This window comes from Vulpes vulpes, chromosome 10 (assembly GCF_048418805.1).
Source record: "Vulpes vulpes isolate BD-2025 chromosome 10, VulVul3, whole genome shotgun sequence".
In the NCBI taxonomy this organism is placed as follows: domain Eukaryota; kingdom Metazoa; phylum Chordata; class Mammalia; order Carnivora; family Canidae; genus Vulpes; species Vulpes vulpes.
The window spans coordinates 56,244,197-56,263,950 of record NC_132789.1 but is presented as its reverse complement, the minus strand read 5'-3'; the positions used below and the strand labels follow the sequence as shown (position 1 = coordinate 56,263,950).

Below are 19,754 nucleotides of genomic sequence, written 5' to 3'. Positions count from 1 at the left end.
GCCGCGCGGCGGCTGCCGGGAAGGCCGAGCGGACGGGAGGGGCGGCTACCGCCCCCTGGAGCCCGGCGGGGCAATGGCAGCCGCCGGCGCCGCGAGGGAGGACGGCCGCCCCCGCCGAGCGCCGACTCCAGGGAGAGTCATAGAGACGCTGTTCGGGCTAGAGCGGCCGGAGGGCGGCTGCCTGCGCGGCTAGAGAGGCCGGAGGGAAGTGGCTGCGGAAGTCGGGCGGACCCGGAATCGGAGGAAACGGGACCATGACTTATGCTTATCTGTTCAAGTACATCATCATCGGGGACACAGGTAGCCCGCGGGCGACGGCCCGCACGGCGGGGGCGAGCAGCCGCAGCTCACACCTCGGGGCGTGGGGCGTGGGGCGGGGCTCGTGCAGTGGGCTGGGCAACGGAGCGGGGCGCGGGAGCGGGCGGGGGCGGGACGGTCGGGGGCGGGGCTCGGGCTCCGGGCTCCCCTCCCGCGGCCGCCGGCACCCCGGGCCGCGCCGCGAGGACGTCCGCGCTCCTCTTTCAGGCGTGGGCAAGTCATGTCTCCTCCTGCAGTTCACGGACAAGCGGTTCCAGCCGGTGCACGACCTCACCATAGGTAAGTCGGCGCACCTGTCGGAGGACGCGGCGCCGGAGCGGGCGCCGCCGCGCACAGGCCGCCGGCGGCCGAAGTCGCTGCCCGAAGCGCCCCCCGCCCGCTGCCGGGTTTAGTCCGGCCTCACGCTCGGCGAGGAGCGAGTGGCCCAAAGCTGCCGAGTAAGTGATGGAGACGCAGCGGAAGATCGGCCCGAGGCCTCGCACCCATCGCTGGGGGCGGTTCCCCCCCCCCCCCCGGACTAGGATTTGTACCTTGACGGGAAACCCCACGGAAAAGCTTCACTGTTCGTGCAAGAGCTCGCCTTGCTTTTGCGGTTAAATTAGTGCCAGCCGTTTTCACGTATGTTTTTCAGAGTGGTCACCCAACAACACAGGTTTTTGTGTACGTTGGAGAGGAAGAAATTAATCTGAAGGGCCCTCCCTGAGTTAGAGTTAAAAGATGAAACTGATGGTTTTAGAGGAAAGAGTGTGGCATAGTCCCAGAGCTTTCCCGGCACGTTTGTGTTAAGGCACAGCTTGTGCCATCTAATGCGATTTGAGCGTTAATATTGCTAGAAGTGTGCTCACCTTTTTTACGTTTTATTTATCTTTTTTAAAAAGATTTTTATTTATTTTTTCATGAGAGAGAGCGAGAGAGAGGCAGAGACACAGGCAGAGGGAGAAGCAGGCTCCATGCAGGGAGCCCGATGCGGGACTCGATACCAGGACCCCGGGGTCACGCCCTGGACTGAAGGCTGATGCTAAACCACTGAGCCACCCGGGGATCCCAGTTTGCTAGCATTTAATTGAGGATTTTTTTTTTTTTTTTTATGATAGTCACGGGGAGAGAGGGAGAGGCAGAGACACAGGCAGAGGGAGAAGCAGGCTCCATGCACCGGGAGCCCGACGTGGGACTCGATCCCGGGTCTCCAGGATCGCGCTCTGGGCCAAAGGCAGGCGCCGAACCGCTGCGCCACCCAGGGATCCCTAATTGAGGATTTTTGCATCTCTCTTCATTAGGGACATTGGACTGTCGTTCTTTATTTACTGGTGTCTTTATCCAGGTGATATCAAGATAATGCTGGCTGCATAGAATGAATCTGGAGGTTTTCCCCCCTTTCCTCTTTTTTTTTTTTAAGATTTTGTTTATTCATGAGAGACACAGAGAGAGAGAGAGAGGGGCAGAGACACTGGCAGAAGGAGAAGCAGGCTCCATGCAGAGAGCCCTACATGAGACTCGATCCCAAGTCATGCTCTGGGCCGAAGGCGGTGCTAAACCGTTGAGCCACCCGGGCTGGCCCCTTTTTTTACATTTTAATTAGTTTCATCTCCGTATCTGCTTTTTGGTTACATTCTTTTTTTTTTTTTTTTTTTTTAGATTTTATTTATTTATTCATGAGAGAGAGAGAGAGAGAGAGGCTGAGACACAGGCAGAGGGAGAATCAGGCTCCATGCAGGGAGCCCGATGCGGGACTTGATTCCAGGACTCCAGGATCACACCCTGAGCCAAAGGCAGACACCGAACGGCTGAGCCACCCAGGCATCCCTGAGCCAAAGGCAGACACCCAACTGCTGAGCCACCCAGGCATCCCTTTTGGTTACATTCCTAAAGTCATTATCACCTAGATCACAGTTTTTAATTCTAGAAGGAAAATGAAAATTTAAGAAACACAAAAATAATTGTAGCAAATAGCAGTAATGGGCTTAGTGGTACTAAGTGCTGACAGAGAAGAAGTCAGTTGCTGCATTGGGGGAGAACATGAACCTCTGAACGTGTGGTGATGGTCATTATTTCTTTTGCTCTTCACTTGACAGGTGTGGAATTTGGGGCCCGTATGGTCAACATTGATGGAAAACAAATCAAACTGCAAATCTGGGACACGGTGAGAGAAAACAGGATGACTTAGTCCCTGACCGAGATCTAAATAGATCAGTAAAGACTGATGTGGGGGCAAAGGGCTATGAGGGTGAGGTTGTTGGTGGAAGTGAGAGTAGGGGAAGAGCTTTCACTTTGATCTGTTACCGTTAAAATTCTGAACACCCTATCTTTGTAGTTTTCTTTTAAATTACCCAAGTAATGTATGAGTTTGTTCTAGTAAAAATAAAAGCAAACTATATAAGTGTATAGAGTAAAATGTGAATGTCTCCTTTTACACACATAAATCTCTTCTTCCTTCCATTCCTGGTTTCTGCCTAACCGGTGTGAGTGTTTCAGTGCTTATACTTTCAGACTTTTTCTTTGTGTTCAGATAGGTACACATGTACAAATACAGGATAGGGGTTTTGTTCTTATTAGTTCTAGTGTTCTTGTTTTGTTCTTGTTAGTATAGAATCATGAGAGAGTACACCTAGCTATGTGAGCTAAATTTTTTTATTTAACAACTTCTGTTTTGGACACTTCCATGTTGGTACATACATATATCTCTACTGCATTCCTTTTAACCACTGTATAGACTCATAAAAAGTCTTCCCGTCATTTACTTAACTATCCTCCAATGATGGAAATCCAGGTTTCCAGTTTTCACTTTTACAAAGTTTCATTGAATATCCTCGATTACCACATCTTTATGCAAATGTCTGAGAATTTCTGTGGAATGCCTTCCCAGAAATGGAAATTCTGGGTCAAAGGTTATGCACATTTTAAAATTTGGCAAAGGTAGACTGGCCCAAAATTTAGCTTGACTTAGTATAATTTTGTTTTATTTAGATAAATTGCTTTTATGTGTATTATCTCATTTGATTTATATCTTTTTTTTTCTCTGAGGGAAGCAAGCACAGAGTTCTTAATACTCAGCTAAAATCTCTTTCTGTCTTTGTTTACTTACTATTTGTTTTCTTTTTTTTTCAAAACTCAGAGCTGAAGCCCTTATAGTTGTAAGCAGTACACAGTGATTTTTCCTTTTTTTCCTCCCTCTCCCCTCCTTCCATCCTCCGTCTCCCAACACGTGTAGTTATCTGTCTGAAAAGTACAGTTGATCCTTGAATAACGTGTTTGAATTGCACAGGTCTGCTCATATGTGAATTTCTTGTCAATGAACGTACTACAGTACTGTAAATGTATTTTCTCTTAACATTTTTATTCTTTGGCTTTTTTACTGTAAAAATACAATATTTAATATAAATAACATAACAAATGCTGTTGACATGATGTGTTATGGGCAAGGCTTCTGGTCAACAGTAGGTTATTGGTAGTTATGGTTTGGAGGAGTCAGAGTCACACGAGGAATTTCCTCTGCGAGGGGGCCAGCCTCCCCAACTCCTCTCTTGTTCCGGAGTCAACTGTAAGTTAACTTGCTGCTCTAAGCCCTTTTTGCAGAGTCCTTTTCTGGTGGCCTCCAAGGTGGTTCCCACTTTTGGGTGCACTGATTTATTGAGTGCTTTTAACTAGGATGATAGTCTCTTATACATTATTTGGTTGTATTTTGCAAGTATTTTAATAACCTTTTGCCCTTCTGAATAGACTTCACATTTCTAATAGTGGAAGCACTAGTGACATTCCTCTAAATCTTCCCAACTTGCTCTTTTGACTAGTTTTGTCTCTAGTCTTTTTCTCTAAACTAGGCCTAAGAGATAATACTCTGTCTGCTGCCAACGTTAAGTTCATATATTTTTTAAAACAACTGTCTTGTCCCCTTCTCCTTTCGTTGTTTGGCAGTTCTTTGTCACTATTAACCCAAGTAGGTATGTTGTAACTCTCCTTTTATTATCTCCTGATTTTTATATTTCCCACAAAGATTTGCCCTGCTAACTAAAGAGGCTGCGGGACAAATTGTGAGTAGGTGACAGAGTGAAGCCTATAGATGTCAAAAGTAGTAGCTAATTCTGTCTTTTTTTTTTTTTTTAATTTTTTTTTTTAATTTATGATAGAGAGAGAGAGAGAGAGGCAGAGACACAGGCAGAGGGAGAAGCAGGCCCCATGCACCGGGAGCCCGATGTGGGATTCGATCCTGGGTCTCCAGGATCGCGCCCTGGGCCGAAGGCAGGCGCTAAACCGCTGCGCCACCCAGGGATCCCATAATTCTGTCTTTTTAACTTAAACTTCTGCTGTTTCCAAAAACGGATGTTTTCACGTCAGGAGACCCAATAGCTGCCAGTTAGTGGTATAGTCACAGTTATGATTGTGTTAAAATGTTGGTTTGCTGGATTTTGTGGGTTTTTTCCCCCTTACATGGTACCATGAGACAGTGGATCATAAAATAAGAAAGTTGAGAGCCACTGCTCTGTTGACCGGATCCTCAAGGGCCGTATGGCCTGATAGTCACTTGTGATGCAACTGACCTAGTTCTTTTCTGTTCCTTTTTAATAATTGTTTTTAGATTAGACTAATCTTTGTTGAATCATAAAAAAGATACCAGGTTTCAGAATACTGGGGTTTTCTATTTGAAAATTTTTAAGAGATTGCTGCCTCTAATGTAGTGCATTTCTTGTCTGCCACCCTCTGGGTAAGCTGATCGTTTTCCCTTGTCAGTCCTGATCTACACATTGCTTACTCATCTTGCTTTCCCATTTTGATGACCTCATCCTCTCATATACTCCCAAAGTCATCCTGTGTGAAAATATTTAGGGATTACCATGAAGGGAATTTTTAAAGAGATCAAGTTATCCAAGTTCTTTGTTGTCACTTTTCTGGTTATTGATGAGGACTTAGAGAGCCATGTTACCTTTTCTTAAATTTCATTTTATTTTATTAATTAATTAATTAATTAATTAATTAAATTTTAGCAGTCTCCATGCCCAATGTGGGGCTTGAACTCATGACTTTGAGGTCAAGAGTTGCATATTCTATCAAGTGAGCCAACCAGGTGCCCCAGGGAGCCATGTCATTTTTTTTAATCTTTTGTCATTTTGTATATATAAATGCCCAAATAATCCATACTAAATGAAGAGGTGTTATACTGTAGTGAATATAAAATACTGGTTAATCGCAAAATCATTTGTATTTTACTTCAAAATGCATTCTGATTCTTGAGGAAATAAGCCCATCTGACTTTGTAGGGATTTATACTTCAAGCTACAGTGGATCCTTAATGTGAGCGTTAGGGGTATCAACCCTTGCACAGTCAAAAATTTGCATATGACTTTTGGCTTCCCAAAAACTCGACTACTTTTTTAAAAACTTTTATTTATTTTATGTAATCTTTACCCCATGGCTTGGGCTTGAATTTATGACCTGAAGATCAAGAGTCGTCTGCTCTTCTGACTAAGCTAGCTAGGCACTCCCAAAAACTTAACTACTAATAACCTACTATTTGGCCAGAAGGGCTGACCCATAACAAAAAATTGATTAGCACATATTTTGTATGTTATATGTATTATATACTGTATTCTTATAACAAAGTGAGCTGGAAAAAAGAAAATGTTATTAAAACCATAAGAGAGGGCAGCCCCGGTGTCACAGCGGTTTAGCGCCGCCTGCAGCCCCGGGGCGTGGTCCTGGAGACCCAGGATCGAGTCCCACGTCAGGCTCTCTGTGTGGTGCCTGCTTCTCCCTCTGCCTGTGTCTCTGCCCCCCCACCCGTCTCTATGAATAAATAAAATAAAACATTTAAAAAAAAAAAAAAAACATAAGAGAAAGGGGTGCCTGAGTGGCGCAGTTGGTTAACTATCTGGGTCTTGATCATGGCACAAGTCTTGATCTCAGGGTTGGGAGTTCAAGCCCTGTGTTGGTGTTTAAAATTTTTTTTTGTTTAAAAATAAATTAAAAAAATAAAGTAGAAAAAAAAAAAACCATAAGGGAGAGAAAATATATTCACAGTGCTGTGCTGTAAAACAATCTATGTAAGTGGCCCAGAGCTGTTCAAGCCCATGTTGTGTGAGGGTTAATTGTATATATCTTGAAACCATAATACGATGCTTCCACTTGGGAGAAATTCAAAAGGTTTTAATTCTCTTTATCATATCTTCATCTTAATTCTTTGCTGCTTCAGATTTGTTTAATGGGGTTGGACAAAGATACCTCAAACCAATGCAGACAGACCAGCCCAAATTGAACCAATCACTCTTCCTAGGTTATTGATTCAACAAAGGTTCATGAACTGGACTGAGATGATGATATAGATTTGTTGTTTTTTTGACTTTTAAAAAAATATTTTATTTATTTATTTTTATTTTATTTATTTATTTATTTATTTATTTATTTTTATTTTTATTTTTTTTTTTAAATTTTTTATTTATTTACGATAGTCACAGAGAGAGAGAGAGGCAGAGACACAGGCAGAGGGAGAAGCAGGCTCCATGCACCGGGAGCCCGACGTGGGATTCGATCCCGGGTCTCCGGGATCGCGCCCTGGGCCAAAGGCAGGCGCCAAACCGTTGCGCCACCCAGGGATCCCTATTTATTTATTTTTAGAGAGATAAAGAGAAAACAAGTGGGGGGAAGCAGAGGGAGAAGGAGAAGCAGACTTCCCACTGAGCAGGGATCCTGACACAGCATGATCTGAGCCTAAGGCTGTCACTTAATTGACTTAGCCACCCAGGCACCCCAAGCATTTATAGATTTGGTTTTATTTATTTATTTTTTTAAAAAAGATTTTATTTATTTATTCATGAGAGAGACACACACAGAGAGGCAGAGACACAGGCAGAGAGAGAGGCAGGCTCCCTGCAGGGAGCCCGATGTGGGACTCGATTCCGGGACTCCAGGATCACACCCTGGGCTGAAGGCAGGCGCTCAACTGCTGAGCCACCCAGGCATCCCAAGCATTTATAGATTTAAAACTTTGGGTCAGTTAATCCTTTGAGCTTCAATTTTCCCATTTGTGTTACTATTAGTATTCACTTTTACTGTTGTTATACTATGAGAAGGCCGTTTTCTTCCCATCTCCACATTTTAGTTTTTCTGTCTTTAAAATAAGAATAGTAGGGATTCCTGGGTGGCTCAGCTGTTAAGTGCCTGCCTTCAGCCCGGGGCATGATCCTGGAGACCCAGGATCAAATCCCACATCAGGCTCACTGCATGGAGCCTGCTTCTCCCTCTGCCTATGTCTCTGCCTCTCTCTCTCATGAGTAAATAAATAAAATCTTTAAAAAAATAAAATAAAATAAAATAAGAATAGTAGTTTTGCTTCCTAATCTTTATGTAGGAATATGAGGATAAATGATTTCAAGAATGTGAAAAATAGGGCAGCCCGGGTGGCTCAGCGGTTTAGTGCCACCTTCAGCCCAACGCATGATCCTGGAGTCCCGGGATCAAATCCCACATCGGGCTCCCTGCATGGAGCCTGCTTCTCCCTCTGCCTGTGTCTCTGCCTCTCTCTCTCTCTCTCTCTCTCTCTCTCTCTGTCTCTCATGAATAAATAAATAAAATCTTTAAAAAAGTGTGAAAAATACTTTTTTTTTAAAGATGTATTTATTTGAGTAATCAGACCCAATGCAGGGCTCACACTCATGACCCCGAGATCAAGAGTCAGATGTCCCACCTACTGAGCCAAAGAATATGAAAACTTTTCTAATAGGACAGATTCAGTGTTCAGGATATTATTATTAATAATGTTATTATTTTAAAAATGCTTTTGCTTGTGCTCACTTCGGCAGCACATATACTAAAAAATGTTTTTGCTTCCCCTAAGAGGACAAAACCACACTATTGCATTAAAAAAGCAAAAGTACCCAGTATATGGTGGCATTAATAAATTGCTCAGTTATAAATATCTTGGCCCCATTTGGAAATGAGATTAGAGTGTGAATATTGGGTTTTTTAAGGAAAACTCTGTCCTGGGCCCTGAGCGTTTTTCCCTGTTTCTTATTCTTATTTGCTATGACAACATCCTTTGGTAGTCCTGCTGTTAGTAGTGCTGTTAGTAGTGGAACCCTAAATGTCAATTAGCATATGTTCAATTTAAGTACTTTGTCTACTTTTCTACATTGACCCATTCGAATGAAACTTCCTTAGACAGGGTATTGGCCTTCTAAGAGAAGTTTCCTTTTTACAGATAGAAGAATACAAACAGGTTTTTTTGTTTTTGTTTTTGTTTTTTTTTTACAAACAGTTTAATGTAATGTGTTCAGCATCATGAGGGGATTGAAAATGCTCTTGAGTTTGTAGTCCTATTTCCAGTTCTCTCCTAGGGAATATTGGAAATGTATAAGAATGTCTTAGACTGTCACAATGACAGTGGGGTGCTACTGGCATTTAGTGTCTGGGAACCAGGGATGCTAAACATTCAGCTGTTTGATGGACAGTCCCACAGGAACAGTTGTCCCACTCCCACTGTTAACTGTGCTTCCACTGAAAAATGTTTATTTCCCACCTGGACATCTCTCTGGGCAGTCGGGTTTCCTTTCTCGAATTCCCTTTTCTTAATAGAGGTTTTTTTTAAAGTAAGTGGTCTGTGTTAGAGTAGCATGTGATCAAGTCATTTCTGTGGAAATAACCTTGTTTTGTTGGGATTTTTTGTTGCCATGTTGGTGGGAAAGGCTGGGCAAGAATCCTTCCGTTCTATCACCCGTTCCTACTACAGGGGAGCAGCTGGAGCACTGCTAGTATATGACATCACAAGGTGAGTCAGATCAGGTGGGCAGGAGGGAGTCTTTTCCCCATGTTCTCAAAATCTTTTTTTTTTGCTGTCTTCTGGTTTTGGTAAGAATGCTAAAGAGGAATGGCGTCTCTAATATTTTCCTTTACATATGTAGCTTTCCCCCTTTTCCCATGCATTTGGAATTACTTTTGACATTTTGAAATGGGCCTCTGACCCACTTTGTAAACTTTCTACTGTAGGCGTGAAACCTTCAACCACCTGACCTCCTGGTTAGAGGATGCCCGGCAACACTCCAGCTCTAACATGGTTATCATGCTGATTGGGAATAAGAGGTAAAATTTTATTTGTATAAATAAGAAATCATCTAAGTGCTCTATGGACATTGAATCACTTAAACTTTTTTAGTTTAGGGTGCTCTTAGTAAAAAAAGAAAAAAATTGATTGGTAAAATAAGCATAATGTAGAATTTACCATTTTAACCATTTCTATAAGGTTTTATTATTTTGAGAGAGAGAGAATGTGCACATGTCCACAGGGGGAAGGGGCAGAGGCAGAGGGAGAGAAAGAATCTTAAGCAGACTCCATACTGAGCACAGAGCCTGATGGAGAGCTTGATCTCCATAACTGTGAGATTATGCATGAGTCAAAGTCAGGAATCAGAAACTCAAATGACTGAGCCACCCAGACACCCTGTCCCCATTTTAACCTTTTTTTTTTTTAATTTTTTATTTATTTATGATAGTCACATAGAGAGAGAGAGAGAGAGAGAGGCAGAGACACAGGCAGAGGGAGAAGCAGGCTCCATGCACCGGGAGCCTGACGTGGGATTTGATCCTGGGTCTCCAGGATCGCGCCCTGGGCCAAAGGCAGGCACTAAACCGCTGCGCCACCCAGGGATCCCATTTTAACCATTTTTAAGTGTACAGTTCTGTGGCATTAAGTTTATTGACGTTGTTCTGTAGCTGTCACCACCATCCAATTCCAGAACTTTTTCATTTTCCCAAACTGAAGCTCTATATGCATTAAATGCTAACTCCACATTCTCCATCTCCACAGCCCCTGGCAATCACCATTCTCTTTTCTGTCTCTATGAATATGACTACTCTAGGCACCTAATTTCAGTGGAATCTTAATATTTGTCCTTTTGTGACTGGCATATTTCATTTACCATGATGACCTCAAGGTTCATCCATAATGTAGATCATGTCAGAATTTCCTTCCTTTTTAAGGATGAATAGTATTCCTTTGTATGTATTTGCCACATTTTGTTTATTCATCTTTTGGTAGACAGATTGCTTCTATCCTTCTTTGGTTGTTGTGAAGAATGCTGTCAGCGTCAATATCCAAATATCTGTTTGGGAATTCATTTCTTTGAATTCCAGAACTGGAATTGCTGGATCTTATAATAATTAGATGTTTACTTTTTTGAGGCATCACCATACTGTTTTTCCTTGCAACTGCATAATTTATATTCCTACCAGCAACACACAGTAGTTCCAATTTCTTTACATTCTCTCTCTCTTTTTTTTTTTTTCAATTTCTTTACATTCTCAGCAACACTTGTTATTCTCAGTAAATTTTCTATGGCACTCATAGGCCAAAAGAAATACCTAACAGTTTGTTATTAAATAGATATAAGCAACATAAGTGTTCTTGTCATAACAACTTAATAAACTTTGAAAAATGAAAAACATAAAGAAATTTGATTTTCATCTTTAAATGTCCATAATTACTTACTAATACCCTGAGTGTGCTTGTCAGGTGCTGCACAGCTTCTCAAAGTTGGAATCAAGATTGAATACTGCCACTCTCATTTTCTGTTCCAAATTGATGTTATACTTTTTTTTTTTTTTTTTTTTTTAAGAAAAAGAGCAAGTGGAATGGGAGGAGAAGGAAAGAGGGAATCTTTTCTGTACAAAAGATTTGTCTAGAAAGATTTGTCTCACACATTAAAAAAAAATCTCGGTAGTACAGTATAAATTCAATCTTCTCATTCAAAGAGTTGAAAAAAAAGTTTAAAAAGAAACTTTTTTTTAAAAAAGACTTTATTTATTTGAGAGAGAGAGACAGAGCACAAGCAAGGGGAGGGGCAGAGAGAAAGGGATGAGCAGAGTCCCCGCGAGCAGGGAGCCCAATGTGGGGCTCAGTCCCAGGACCCGAGAACATGACCCAAGCCTAAGTCAGACCTTAGCCAACTGAGCACCCAGGCGCCCCAAAGAGAAATTTTTAATTGCTTTAGATTTACATTTTTAAAACTCTTAAATTTACTGAGGTAATATATCAAAAAAACAGATTTAAAATGTTAAGGCTAAATTAGTTGTTCTCTTCTGCCCCCAATGTCAGTTCTGCCTGAGAGGGCAGCTCACTCTACTCCAGCCTACAATTAAAGAGTGAAATAAAATAGGTAAACACTAAATCTTGTACCAATTGCTACAAGAAGCAGTAAAAAAAAAAAAAAAAAACACAAAAACAAAACAAAACAAAACAAAAAAACAAAACAAAACAAAACAAAACAAAAAAACAAAAAAAAACCACACACACACACAAAAAAAACAAACAGGGTGCAAAAATTATCTGTTAACATCTTACACAGTTTCACTCCTTCTTTCTAGAGTAAAGAGTAAATGCAAGGCTGAGCTCTTTCCCAGGTCTTAAAAAATGCATTCATCTGCTTCTCTCTCTGCACATCTTTCCTCCCTTTAGGAACACACAGAACTAATAGTTTCTTCTTGCAGCAGCGCAGGCTCCATGGGCAATCCCTGCACCCCAGAAAACAAAGGGGATTCCCAGCCACTGTCCTCTGTGGTGCTGAGCATCACTAGCACTAGAGAGTGAGACTCTTAAGCAGGGTCCACACCCGGCATGGTGCCCAATGTGGGGTTCGATCTCGGAGTCAAAATCAAGAGTCAGATGTTTAACCAGCTGAGCCACTCAGCGCCCCTGAGTGATTTTTATTAACCATTCAGGTGCCCCTGAGTGATTTTTATTATTTTATTCATTTAAGATTTTTATTTATTCATAGAGACACACACAGAGAGAGGCAGAGACACAGGCAGAGGGAGAAGCAGGCTCCCTGCAGGGAGACTGATGTGAGACTTGATCCCGGATCCTGAGATCATGCCCTGGGCCAAAGGCGTCTAGACGCTCAACCACTGAGCCACCCAGGCATCCCTTTTTCCCCTCCCAGTTTTGTACTTCCTTTTTATCACAACAACTGCCAAAAACTCAGATTACACAAATATATGCAAATATTGAACAGGATCTATTGTGATCTGACAGTGACACTGTGAACTGTCTTAAGCTTATAATTCACGTGGTGCTCTGGTGTTGTTAACTGTGTTTCCCTTAAAATTTATCCTGTGGCAAAAAAAAAAAATATCCTGTGGCACCCTTGTGCATTTGTAGTAGTGCCTAGAGTGCACCATTTGAGAACTGTGATCACAGACTTATTGTACTCATTTGTTTGAACTGTGTTTCTAGGTGTCTGTTTGCCAGATCCTGAGTGTACAGGGTGAGAAAAGGAGAGTCCTGCCCCTGGGATGCCTGGGGGGCTCAGTGGTTGAGCCTCTCCCCATCCGGCTCCCCACAGGGAGCCTGCTTCTCCCTCTGCCTGGGTCTCCGCCTCTCTCTGCCTCTCTCTCTGTGTGTCTCATGAATAAATAAATACAATCTTTAAAAAAAAAAAAAAGAGGAGTCATGCCCCTGCTCCCATGGAGTTTATAGTTTATTGGAGACATAAGTGTTAAATATAAAAGGATCTGTATCTAATTACAAATTGCAATAAGTGCAATGAAGGAAAAAAGGGTGCTGCTATACAAGAGCATAACAAGATACTTATTTTTAATTAAGGGTGATGGTTAAACTGGAATCTGAAGGATTTAAGTAAGAGTTAAGAAAAGTGGGACGCCTGGGTGGCTCAGCAGTTGAGCGTCTGCCTTTGGCCCAGGGCGTGACCCCGGGGTCCAGGAATCCAGTCCCACCTGGGGCTCCCTGCATGGAGCCTGCTTCTCCCTCTGCCTGTGTCTCTGCCTCTCTCTCCATGTCTCTCATGAATAAGTAAATAAAATCTTAAAAAGAAAAAAAGAGTTCAGAAAAGTATCAGATAAGGGGAACAAACTGAAAGCTTTGAACTGGGAAGAACCTTGGCAAGGTCATAGTATTGAAAGAAATCAGTATGGTTGGGCTAAATCAAGGAGGAATGGTACAAGATGAGGTTGGGAAGGTAGGCAGGGGCCAGATCTCTTAGCACTTTCAGGCCTTAGGAAGAAGTGTGGATTTTACTCTAAACACAGTAGGAAGCTTTTAAGAGTTTTGTTTTTGTTTGTTTTTAAGATTTTATTTATTTGTTCATGAGAGACATACAGAGAGAGACACGGGCAGAGGCTCCTTACCAGGGGCCCAACACAGGACTCGATCCCAAAACCCCAAGATCATGACCTGAGCCAAAGGCAGACACTCAACCACTGAGCCACCCAGGCGTCCCAGCTTTTAAGAGTTTTAAGCAGAGATGTGGCTTGATTCAATTTTAAAAGATCACTCTGGATGGGGGCAGGGGTTGAAGTGGGATGTCTGTTTCAGTAGTCTAAATGAGAATGGTGGCATGGGCTTGGGTGATGATACCGGAGAGAGGGGAAAATAATGGTGGTAAGGTGTATTTTGGAAGTACCTTGGGGTGGATCAGGTATTTGGAGTAAAGAAAGAAAAGCTGTGAAAATAATAGTGTCTTGGATTTAGTTTGTGTCCTTTATGGAGATGTGGAAGCCTGGGTCAGAAGCAGTTTGGGCAGAAAGATCAAGTTCTATTTTGATGTATGTTTGAGGTACTTTTATGCATCAGATTTGTAGTAAAGAACAGACAAACAGACAGAAGGTCTGGAGCTTAGAGGAGAGGCTGGGCTAGAGGTAGACATTTAGATGGATAGCTCTTCCCTGGTCTTCACACAGCTGGTGAGTGATAACTGCACATTTTATAGATTTGTTGCAGTGGGCTTGCTCCTTGATTTCATGTTGGGAAACTGGAAACCTCCGAAATGCAAATTTCCAGTTAGAAAAATGAAAATCAGACAGTCCATCCTTACCTTTGTCCACAGCCTTTTATCCTGTCTTGTCGTGAAGCCTTTCCATGCCACCGGATTCTCTTTTCTCAGTCTGTGGCTCCTTTCCCCTCCTCATATCACCTAACATTATACATCATATTTTTCTCTGAGTCTTTTATTTCCCTAGTGGCAAGCTGCAATTATATATGTTAATAGTAAGACTAGTGAGAGTTAAGGCAACTGTGTTCTCCTTTTTCCTGGCACCCTCTATTCTTTTTTTTTTTTTTTTTTTTAAGATTTTATTTATTCGTAGAGACACAGAGAGAGAGAAAGAGAGAGAGAGAGGCAGAGATACAGGCAAAGTGAGAAGCAGGCTCCATGCAGGGAGCCCGATGTGGGACTTGATCCCAGGTCCCGAGGATCACACCCCGGGCTGCAGGCGGTGCCAAACCACTGCGCCACTGGGGCTGCCCCCACCCTCTATTCTTATGGGTTGATGCCAGTAAAAGAGGAAGTCACTTCTCATTACAACTTGGGCCATCTAGGACTTTTCTACTTTCTAACAACTGGAATTTCTCTTTCATTTTCTTTCCTTGGTTCTCCCTAGATCTCATCTAGGACTTTTCTACTTTCTAACAACTGGAATTTCTCTTTCATTTTCTTTCCTTGGTTCTCCCTAGATCTCATTCCAAAAAAGAAGCATGGAACACAATAAGCCTTGACTAACTATGGGGCTTGCCTAACCTTTTATAAACCTTTTTCTCAGGGCACTTTGGTGCCTCAGTCAGTTAAGCGTCTGCCTTTGGCTCAGGTCATGATCCCAGGTTTCTGGGATTCAGGCCCCACATTGGGCTCCTTGCTCAGTGGGGAGTCTGGTTCTCCCTCCCCCTTTGCTTGCCACTCTCTCTGTCAAATAACCTTTTTCTCTGTAAGAGTAAGTTATTGTCCTCAGCCATGCAACACCTGTCGTGAATTTAAAGGATCATTTTCCAAGAAGCTACAGAAATTAGTAATCCTATATGAGAGAATGTCATGTGGGATCTACATGCTTTATGTATTAACTGGTGGTTGAAACAGCCCTGGGATTCTTTTAGAATATGAGTTTCTTCTTTCACTTGGATCTTTTTTTAGTTTTCTCCCCAATCATCTCTTGCAGTGACTTAGAATCCCGTAGGGATGTGAAGAGAGAAGAAGGAGAGGCCTTTGCCCGGGAGCATGGACTTATCTTCATGGAAACTTCAGCCAAAACAGCCTGCAATGTTGAAGAGGTACTACTTGGGAAAAAGTAGGGAAAGCTTTTGAGAGATGACAACATATCTTTATTCTTTTATTCAGGATTCTCTTCTATAAGACTGTAGGTAAGGAAAGGGTGTCTGTGGTTACATTGACTGTATGTCCGTATCTCTCCCTTTAAGGGAGTTGTCCCCTTTTTTTTGTCTTTGTTCCTACAGTAGGGTTTTACTTTTGCCTTGTGTAACATTAATTGGCAAGTATGGATTAGACACTACTGTTACTTGTATATATTTCAGTTGCAGGGTCTCATGGGTTCTACGGTAGTCATTCTGAAGCCTGCTGTTGATTCTATCTTTAGTAATTAATTGAGAACAGAGCATGTTTGTTTTATTTTTTAGAAGGGGCCAGTCAAGGATCATCTTGGGTCAGTATCAAAATACCATATAGTCCTTTTCTTTTTGAAACAGAGACTTTGGGGGATCTTTTGTATTTTTACTCTGGTCTCTTAATGGTTCCTAATTTACCTTAGAAATCCAAGTAGGAATAATATTTGTATTCCCCTTTTCTAATTTATCTAAACTTGAGCCTAATAATATGATTTCTGTCTCCCTTAGGCCTTCATTAACACAGCCAAAGAAATATATAGGAAGATCCAGCAGGGTTTATTTGATGTCCACAATGAGGTGAGAAAGGGTGGGGGGAGGCTGACAAGTAACTTTGCTGCTTTGTGTTAAATAGGACAAGAAACCCCCTAGAATGTGAGCATTTCCTTTCTAACACTGTGCTTTTTGAAGCTATGCTAATTCATACTTGATGTTTTACAAATCTGTCATCATTTTCTGTTTTTTCTCAAGTCCGAGGCCCAGAATGCTTAAAGAGGTCATTAGTTGGTGATCTAAGATGTTTACACAGTATAGGAGATTATCTTTGCGAAGAGTTTTTACTATCCCAGTGTTTAGGGGTGAGGTAATTCCTAATTGCTCAACAGGGCCATTTCTATAAAGCAAATTCTGGGACAAAACAAAAAAGAATTCTGTGCTAACATCTAGTCTTTCACCTCCTCCTGCTCTTATCTAATCTCATCCTGATTCTACACATAGCCATGAAACCTAAATACAATAGTCACCTTAAAATTGAGCCCTAGAGGGGCAGCTGGGTGGCGCAGTTGCTCAAGTGTCTGACTCTTGGTTTCAGCCCAGGTCAGGATCTCATCTATAACACTTATCTGAGCTTGTCCTCTCATCTTTATGGTTGAAGACTACTGTCCCACAGCAGTTTGCCTAGGGCACATGGTTAAGTGCCAAAGCCGTATCTGCTTCTAGAAGATGTAACTTATGATTTCTTTTTTTATCCCTTTTCTCCCATTTACTTTAGCACTGAGGTGGAACTCTTGCCTCTTTTCTCTTACAGGCGAATGGCATCAAGATTGGTCCTCAGCAGTGTATTTCAACATCAGTAGGACCCAGCGCCTCCCAGCGGAGCTCTAATGAAATAGGGTCCAATTCTGGCTGCTGCTGAATATCTGGCCTGGACTCTTTTTTTCCTTCCTGGAACAACTTCAGATCAATAGGTTTAAAGAAAGAGGTCTTAACTTGCTTTGGCTGAGAAAAGCCTCTTTTCTCAGATGTTTTGCCTTTCCACATAAAGACCAGGGAAGAATTTGGGCCCTACTGACCTGTCCTCCTTCAGGGACGTGAGCATTCCCTATAGATTAGGGCTCTTCTCATCCTCCTATTTTAATTTCTAGAATGTTAGGATCAAACTTGATTGTCATGGTAGCTCAAAAATAAATTCTTTTATAAGCATATACAATTCGCTCCCCACTAAGAATTGGTAATGAGGGCCTAGGACATTCTACTTGAGCACTTGATTTTACTGGGATCTGGCTGGCCTTTGGGATGGTGGATCCTGAATCTAGGAGTTTCATGGATTGTTTTCACTTGCCACTTTGCAAGTGTTCTTGCAGAAGGCAGTTTCTTCTCTTAAACTGCTCAAGGATGCTAAATACTTCTCTACCATCCCATTGCTAGTTTCTCTGTCTCCGAGTAACTAAAACTTTTGAGAGCAGTGGAGTTACTCCTGGACATGTGCCACTTACCATCATTACTTAAAAAAAACCTCTTTCCCTGTTTGCTTTAGTCACCAGACCTAACACTGCAGTGTCTTTCACCAAATTAACCCCCTACTGTTTCACCATACTTCTCAACGAGACCTATTTAGACTTTCTACTTTAATCAAGCTAATCTGCTTCCTGGACATATTTACTTACACTTCTATGCTTTTGCACATGCCCTACTCTCTGCTAACATTATACTCAGTCCCCAAGTTTTTCCTTCAGAAAGCCTTCTTTGACCTATGGACTTCTAGATAAGTATTGACCCAGTGCCCCTTAGGCTTTCATATGTTGTTTATTCAGATGTATATTTATTTATATTTATGTTACTTTGTAAATTTGTTTTGTGTGTGGAATCTGTTTCCCATATAGGTTGTAAGCTCCTTGAGAGCAGGAACCATGTTATCCCTTTACTTTTGTAAACCACTCCCTCCATTGTTCTTCACTGCACTCCTAGTGCTACTCCTTATGTGATCATTGGACTTGACTGACATAAAGACTTGGAACAGGTTTATTGTAGACTGCAAACAAAAGGCCTTAGAGTCATCTCTTTCTAACTCTGTGTCTCTTCCATCTGCTTACCCTGGATTCCCTATTGCTCTTCCTCTGTCACCCCTCTCCCTTCCCTGGCTCTTCGCCTCCATTCTGTGCAGCATAAGGTAAGGCTGTCAGCTTCCACGCAAATAAGTGGGTACCTCTCTCCAACCATTTTGCTTTTCAACGGCATATAATACTATCCTAAGCAAATTTGCCTTTGCTTAACTCATCAGGCAGCCTTCTGGGTCAGTTTTTTGTATCTTTTGCCTTGATGTCCTGTTCTCTTCCACAGCATTGAGGTCTCATGAATTTTTCTAATTTTTTGTTGATGAATTGTTTCACTATTAAATATATGCATGTATCCAAGCTGCTCATATTTCATGTGTTCTTTCTGATTTTATCCCAAACATATATAGATGTTCTCCGTCTAGGAAATTAAAGGTATTGGAAGAAGTGTTCTTGAGATACTTTTAAGTTTTTATTTAAATTTCAGTTAACATATAGTAATAGATTCAGTACTTATGTACTTCACCTCGTGCTCATCACAACAAATGCAGATACATTCATTTTATACTAGATTTACCTCCTTGTATTAGTAATAATTAGTTAACATTACACCACAGAAAGTTGGAGGACATTTAGGGTAGTGCTTTGACTATACTTTAAAAAAACAAAAAAATCCTACCTCATTCCAAAAAGGATCTGAGGCTGTTGAATTTGGGGTTAGCCTGTCCCCTCTGCCAGGAGCAAAACTGTAACTTTCTAGTTTCTGTACATAAACTCCCAACCTCCAAGGTTTCTGTCATTAGTTTAAAATTTCAGGAAGTGAGGGGTACCTGGCTGACTCAGTTGGAAGAGGGTGGGACTCGATCTCAGGGTTGTGAGTTCAATCTCCATGTTGGGTGCCGAGATTACTTACAAAAAAAAAAAAAAATTTAAACTTAAAACCCCAGAACACTCCTAACCTTCTATACTTGGGTATTTCATCCATGTAAGGGAAGCATGAGAAAAGTTATTTGGGCAAATTCATAACCTCTATTGATCGTTGCTGGTGATCAGAGAGACACGGTCATGGTCATGAAACATGATAGGAAGCAGATTCCCCAGCCCGTGTGAAGAAGGGGAGGTCTGATGAGGGCATGCTTGGCTGTCAAAGGCCAGCACCGGCACATGTCCGGCTCAGGTGATAGAGAAACGGACTCTTTCTTTAAAAATATATTTTATTTATTTATTTATTCATGAGAGACACACAGAGAAAGGCAGAGACGCAGGCGGAAGGAGAAGCAGGCTCCATGCAGGGGGCCCGACGCGGGACTCGATCCCGAGACCCCGGGGTCCCGAAAAACGGACTGTTGATCTCGGGGTCCTGAGTTCAGGCCCCACCTTGGGAAAACTTGGAAAAGGAGGAGGAGGGGCCGCTGCGGTCCCGCTCGGGGCGAGCCGTGCGGCCTGGTACTTACAGGTCCCCGCGGGCGGAGGCCTCCTGGGCAGGCCGTCCCCTCCCCTACCGCCCACCGCGGCTTCCTGCGGCGGGTGTCGTTCGGGCCGAAGACGCAAACCAGACACGGTCGGTGCTCCCTCCACCCGAGCTGGTGGCCGGGGCTCCCAGGCCGCGGGGCGCGCTGCCTCGACGGCGGCCCCGCTCGCGCCACCCCCCACGTGACCTGGGGCTCAGCGGGCCGGCGGGGGCACAGAGGGTCACCCTGCGGCTGCGCGGGAACCCGTTCGCATTCCAAAAAAAAAAAATACTGTTTTTGCTGCTGCCGTGACGCGGTGGGTCTCCT

The 19,754-nt window shown here is 42.7% G+C and overlaps 1 protein-coding gene across 1 annotated transcript; it reads left to right on the top strand.

Moving 5' to 3' along the window:
• Positions 1–38: 38 nt before the first annotated feature.
• On the top strand, positions 39–18,336 carry RAB2B (RAB2B, member RAS oncogene family). The gene is made up of 8 exons (XM_072724404.1): positions 39–300; positions 526–597; positions 2,391–2,458; positions 8,991–9,073; positions 9,292–9,384; positions 15,244–15,355; positions 15,935–16,003; positions 16,731–18,336. Exons 1-8 carry the CDS (start codon positions 255–257, stop codon positions 16,836–16,838), a joined length of 651 nt encoding a protein of 216 aa, XP_072580505.1. The 5' UTR covers positions 39–254; the 3' UTR covers positions 16,839–18,336.
• Positions 18,337–19,754: the final 1,418 nt, after the last annotated feature.